This window comes from Dendronephthya gigantea, unplaced genomic scaffold (assembly GCF_004324835.1).
Source record: "Dendronephthya gigantea isolate DGI-Jeju-01 unplaced genomic scaffold, DenGig_1.0 000043F, whole genome shotgun sequence".
In the NCBI taxonomy this organism is placed as follows: Eukaryota; Metazoa; Cnidaria; class Anthozoa; order Malacalcyonacea; family Nephtheidae; genus Dendronephthya; species Dendronephthya gigantea.
This window is the reverse complement of record NW_021163053.1, coordinates 426,004-431,493: the sequence shown is the minus strand read 5'-3', so window position 1 is coordinate 431,493 and position 5,490 is coordinate 426,004. Positions and strand designations below refer to the sequence as shown.

The 5,490-nt window shown below is 36.8% G+C and overlaps 1 protein-coding gene across 2 annotated transcripts; it reads right to left on the bottom strand.

Annotated features, from left to right (window-relative positions):
* On the bottom strand, positions 1–5,480 carry LOC114527160 (glutamate receptor ionotropic, NMDA 1-like). 2 transcript variants are annotated; one of them, XM_028548792.1, is made up of 5 exons: positions 5,107–5,480; positions 2,920–3,518; positions 1,606–2,620; positions 1,374–1,537; positions 1–714 (listed from the first exon to the last, which is right to left on the bottom strand). In XM_028548792.1, the coding sequence occupies exons 1-5, from the start codon at positions 5,299–5,301 to the stop codon at positions 318–320; spliced, it is 2,370 nt and encodes a 789-aa protein (XP_028404593.1). In that variant the 5' UTR covers positions 5,302–5,480; the 3' UTR covers positions 1–317. The 2 variants fall into 2 exon arrangements, with proteins under 2 accessions (XP_028404593.1, XP_028404594.1); XM_028548793.1 differs by having other exon boundaries at positions 457–610.
* Positions 5,481–5,490: the final 10 nt, after the last annotated feature.

The following is a 5,490-nucleotide window of genomic DNA, read 5'->3' as shown; positions in this document are numbered from 1 at the left end:
AAATTTAAACGAGTAAATACGGTAACCATACAGCGACATTTTTGACATGTTTCTCACTTTCTCTCGTAAAATACTTCCGCAAATGCTAAAAGAATTGGTCCTCATTTTTGTTTTTTACTTTGGATTTGGTAGATTTTTGCTTTGAATTCGACATCCAACCTTTGACACACGCGTGGAAAACATGCAGGTGTATTGCGGGATCAAATAACTTTATCGTTTTCGGATCGTTTTTATTTTTAAGACACGGTTAGACACCGTACAAACCGCTAAGCCCACGACGAATTCTACTCCACTGATATACAAATTTTAAATCTCTTTTAACAGAATATACAGCGGGACAATGACCTGCTAATTGCGTTTTTAAAATATTGCGAAGTAAGAAATAGAAATGAAATAACAGCTCCGATACAAATGGCAAGAAATAATCCTCTCAAATCGCCAATTGACAATCCTGAAAACATCGCATTTTCACCACGATTTGTAGCGCTGCATTGTCCCATCAACCACCGATGTCTTAACGTCCGTGATGTATCAAACGTTTCATATTGCAACAATGCTTGAGATATCTTGCTGGTGAGAGACGAGTTCTTTCTTACGGCAACACCGAATCCTGCATCAAAGAACGAGTTTCCTAGGATTTTGAAGGAGCAGTCGTGACTTTTTGCTGCGAAATTCGTAAGTGTTGAATAATCCCAGACAAATGCTTGGAGGGTTCTATTAAAGTCAAGAAACACAATATATGTCCCACAATGGCACAATAATGATAGCATACTATACATGAAATGAGCTAAAGGCCCTATACTTCCATGGAAGTACAAAACAAAAAATGTCACATAAGATATTATAAGGAACCATAAAGCCAGACCGTTGTTACTTGTATACATGAATAACTGTCTCCTTTATAAGTTATATCTACTTCATCAAAGTTATTCAAGGCTATTCTAAGTTCCCGGCCTTCGTAGGTGTGACAATGAACAACATTTAATACTAGCTACCTTGATGAATGATAAACATGCATTTAACATGTATTTAGGTTAACGGAGTCTAGTTCGGTCTTTCTTTTGACTAAAAAGCCGTGCCCGCATGAGCGGTATGACATGTATATGGTAGCTTGTTGTGCAGGTATTAGCCATTTCCCAATCGAGCAGGTTACTGGGTCAAGTCGCATCTATGGACTGTTTGGAGGGACAAATGATTTCAGACTCAATCAGACTTACATTGCCTGTCCCTCCAAACAGTCTATAGATGCCTTGCAGTTTGAGACTAGAGCCCCGTTAGGTTGGAGGTAAGCATGAAGGTAAAGTTTTCAGAATATATATTGAAGCTATAGTTTTCGCAGTGATTACTACCACAAGACAAAGTATAGAACTTACTTGGAATTCAACTGTTTTATTGCATCGTCAAAATGTTTTACATTGTTGGGTTTCATATACTTCCAAACTCTTCTTAGCACGGGATCTTCTGTAACTTGAAAGGATCTTTCCAAACTCGAGTCATCAACCGTCGCAATTCGAAAACCACTTGGAGGATTCTGAAGCTAAAATTAATCATTTTATCAAAACTATTTCACGTGAGACCGAAAAAAGGGGGCAACAATTAGCTTACCTTTGGATCTCGTATCCCAGCATCATTCAAAGGCAATATCTCCTCTTTTATCACCAGGAAAGCGGCTAAATTGGCGGTGTAACTTGTAACGACAATCAACATACTGAATGTAAAAGACAACGCCAAAACACGACAAGAAAAGCTTTTTGGTTTTGAACCAATATCAGTTGGGTAAACCAGGCTCCATGTGTACCAAATAGCTTCAACAAAATTAAACGAATGTTCTTTACCTCTTTCCAAAAACTTTGCACGTTCTCTCTGACCATACGGGCTATATCTCTCTAGTAACCACATAATGAGAAGTGTAATATTGATACAAACAATTATTGCGATCCACAAGGATGCGGCGAACGGATCCATAAAATCTGTCCAATCATTCCTTTCACGACGTGACACTTTAACCATTACAGCCATACCTGCGTCCATATATGGATGTGTGAAGTCAACTACTTTAGAACGCTGTTCAGTGATAGTTAAATCTGATACCGCCATATCTGCTTCACCACGAGAAACTTCACCTATGAGACCTGACCATTGTCCCGTAGTTTGGTCTAAACCGCCATATTTACCATCTTTAACAATATGAATTCTCACAGAAAATCCGATGTCTCTCATAAGTAATTTTAACAAGTCTATGCAATACCCGGAACAACAAGATTTTTTCCCGTCAAGTTGTACACAAGGTAAGCCTAATGCACACGTATCATCCGAGGAATTATGAGCGGAGTTTCCTTCAATCCTTACAAACGGATTTTGTAAAAGAACTGAAACCCTGAATGGTAGGTTTTCTGCGAGCTTAGTTGCCAGTAAATCTAGTTTCTTTTGTTCGGGTGGCCAGTCTGTATGGAATATATTTAGTTGCTTGTTATGATATTGGCCTAAAATAATTTTACTGGTCGTCCCATTTTCTTCCTTATAAAAGTAATCAATCTCATATTCCACATTAGTTCGGTAACCTTGACCATCAAATTCTATCCAACCAGTGTCGCCCTCAATGCGAACAAGTTTCATAAACCTAAAATAGCAAAACATTCTTTATAAAAAAGGGCTCATAAGAAGAACTAGAATATAGGAAATATCCGGATAGACAAATAGGACGCTAAAATACTATCAGTTACTCAGACATCTGGCAGTGAAATAAAACTCATCGTGCAAAACTCCTACATGCAGTTTTAGTTACTGTTTTAGAATTAATAGGTTAATCATAGGATGAATACAATTTCCAGAACAATAAATCAGAAATTATATATAGCTTTTGTTTGTCGTCCAAATATACCTTAGGTTAGTTAGGTAACTTCAACATGAAAAGTTTACCTGTACAACGATGTTCCTAGCAGCCAATGGCTCGTTGAAGTACACGAATTGCTTGGTGATGTCATTTCAAACTCTGCATTGCTTACATTTTGAAATGCCTTACTCAGAATTTTGATAGAATCATTGAACAACGCCTCGCACCGCCATTGTGATCTATCATTGCTGAAGGGTTCTCGCGCCAATCTTACTCCAAGAAGTTTTCCCAAAAGCGGTATTCGTTTTCTTCCATGAAGAGAGTGCTCTACAATCCATATGCAATCAATGTCTAGAAATCCAACTTGTTGTGCGACATCCATAAAATCCAAAGCGATATTTTCTTCCATTAAGATTACAACAGCTTTTACATTCAAAGTCTGAATAATACTTAAAGTCCTGAAATAATTATCCTCGTTTTTAGTTATAGTGAGATTTAAAATAACATCGTTCACTGAATTCCTGGTTTTCCGTATCCCAGCAACTAGCTTCTTCGCCCACGTTGATTGGTTTTCATTTGAAATCACAACGACTCGATCGTTTCTTTTGAGGTGTTTCAAAATTTCTGTGATAACCATTAATCGTGAGACACGATCTGGGCCTAGGTGAATTTGAGTGCTCTGGTCCTATATAGGAAGATATGGAAAACTTTTGATATTTACTAATATGGCGTTCTGTGAAGTTAATTTTATATAACATACTACAACTTGTCTTACTGGCCTACCGTTTGGAAAATACTACTTTAGCAACTGCCGCCCATTGTGCTTCATCCCAGGTAATAGCATAATAATGTGAATTAATGTGATTTTATTCCAGTGATTTTGTGACCTTTGTCTTAATAACAGTGCAACTTGTACGAAAAGATTGATTGATTTTTTTCATGTGTATAAACATGTTTAAAACCAAATAAAGTTAAAACACACGCGGCGCAGGAAGATCCATATCACATATTAGATGTCATAAGATGATTGATAATAATTTTTACAAGCACGCGTCGGTAAAATTTTCGAAATCACGCGTATGGGACTTCTGCAACGTATTTTAACTGGTATTTACTATATAACAACCTTAATGGGGCGTGGGATGGTGTGACCCCTTCCCCAAAAGAGTTCGGTCCGGAAAATTCATTGTAGCTCGGCAAATATTATCTTCAGTCGAGAGAAGACTGGTTGATGACATCGTGATGATCGCATTGAGCAATTTAGTCGAAAAAACTACATCATGCATTTAGTACAAGGTGAATAAAAAAACGAAACACTTCCAGGCATTATAATACGGAATTTTTACAAGGACACACATTGTTTTTAGGTTCAATAATCACTCAGTCTTAGAAATTACAACGTGACATTACAACGCAAGCATATAAAAAAGAGCATAGCCATGCAAAGCACGGTCCGTCAGTCTCTAGCCTTTTTTAATATATAATATATTCAATGATGTCAATTTTATAATAGAAACAATAATTATTTTAAATAGTCAAATTAAAATTATATTAGACATTTTTGTCCATGAGGCATGATTTTTAACTACACACTTTTCCATTTACAAGGACACATTCGCCTTTTACAAGGACACAAAGTGTGTCAAAAACACGCGTATTATAATGCCTGAACACTTCACACAATATTCGTAACACGCAACACTTCACACAATATTCGTAACACGCAACACTTCACACAAACGTAACACGCAACACTTCACACAATATTCGTTACACGCAACACTTCACACAATATTCGTAACACGCAAGACACAATATTCATGAATAATCGATCTTGTCTGATCGAATAGAAAGCGATTATCATGAATATTTAGTAGGTTTTTAATACATCCTGTACATTGCATCGGCCGATATTACTCACATATATTTATAGGGCTGTTTTCCACTGTCGCGTTGTTTGTGCGTACGTACACGCACGTAAAGGTTTAAAACCCTCTAAGTTGTTGCATAATTAATTTTATGCCAGAAAAACAACACCAAATCATCGACAGAATCCAACCCTATGTATCTATTCAATCGTTGATCTCATAAGTATTATTAAAATGTTTTCAAACTTTTACGTGCGTAAACGTACATGCAAAAAACGCGACAGTGGTCCTTATTCGGTCGTCCATTCTTTTTGCATAGGGCCGCACGGTCGCCCATTATTTATTTTTAATTACGATTAAGTTACACTGAAGTATTTTATCCATGATGAAATAAAGTCACCTTACCTGCTTAACAACATCTTGTTTAAAAGGATTGTTGAATAACTTTATCACAGGAATTCCTATGTAACTTGCGTAAATATCAATATGTTTAGGATGTGACGAAATGTTCAGCGAAACAATCGCAGAAACTCCAGTGTTCTTCAAAATTCTGCAAAACTCGTCCGTCGTTTCTTTATACGACGCCCCGAGAACGTTCATGATTGTAAAATTAAAACTTAGGCCATTGCTGACGTTTTTTGCGTGAACAAACTCAGAAAAACTGTTATTCCTCAGCGAATCATCTTGTCCAATAATAACTACTTGAATTTTTTTGAAAAAAATAGACTGGCCTTGCCCTAAACAGGCCAATGCGAAGAGAAAAAGAAGACGCGTCTTCATTATTTGTCA

What these genes read in the sequence shown, in the direction of transcription:
- LOC114527160 (XM_028548792.1), bottom strand. Translation starts at nt 5,301, where the DNA reads ATGAACGTTCTCGGGGCGTCGTATAAAGAAACGACGGACGAGTTTTGC. An exon ending in CTAGGAACATCGTTGTACAG is followed by an intron (nt 2,621 to 2,919) that starts GTAAACTTTTCA and finishes TTGCTATTTTAG; the next exon opens with GTTTATGAAACTTGTTCGCA. An exon ending in CTGGGATACGAGATCCAAAG is followed by an intron (nt 1,538 to 1,605) that starts GTAAGCTAATTG and finishes GATTAATTTTAG; the next exon opens with CTTCAGAATCCTCCAAGTGG.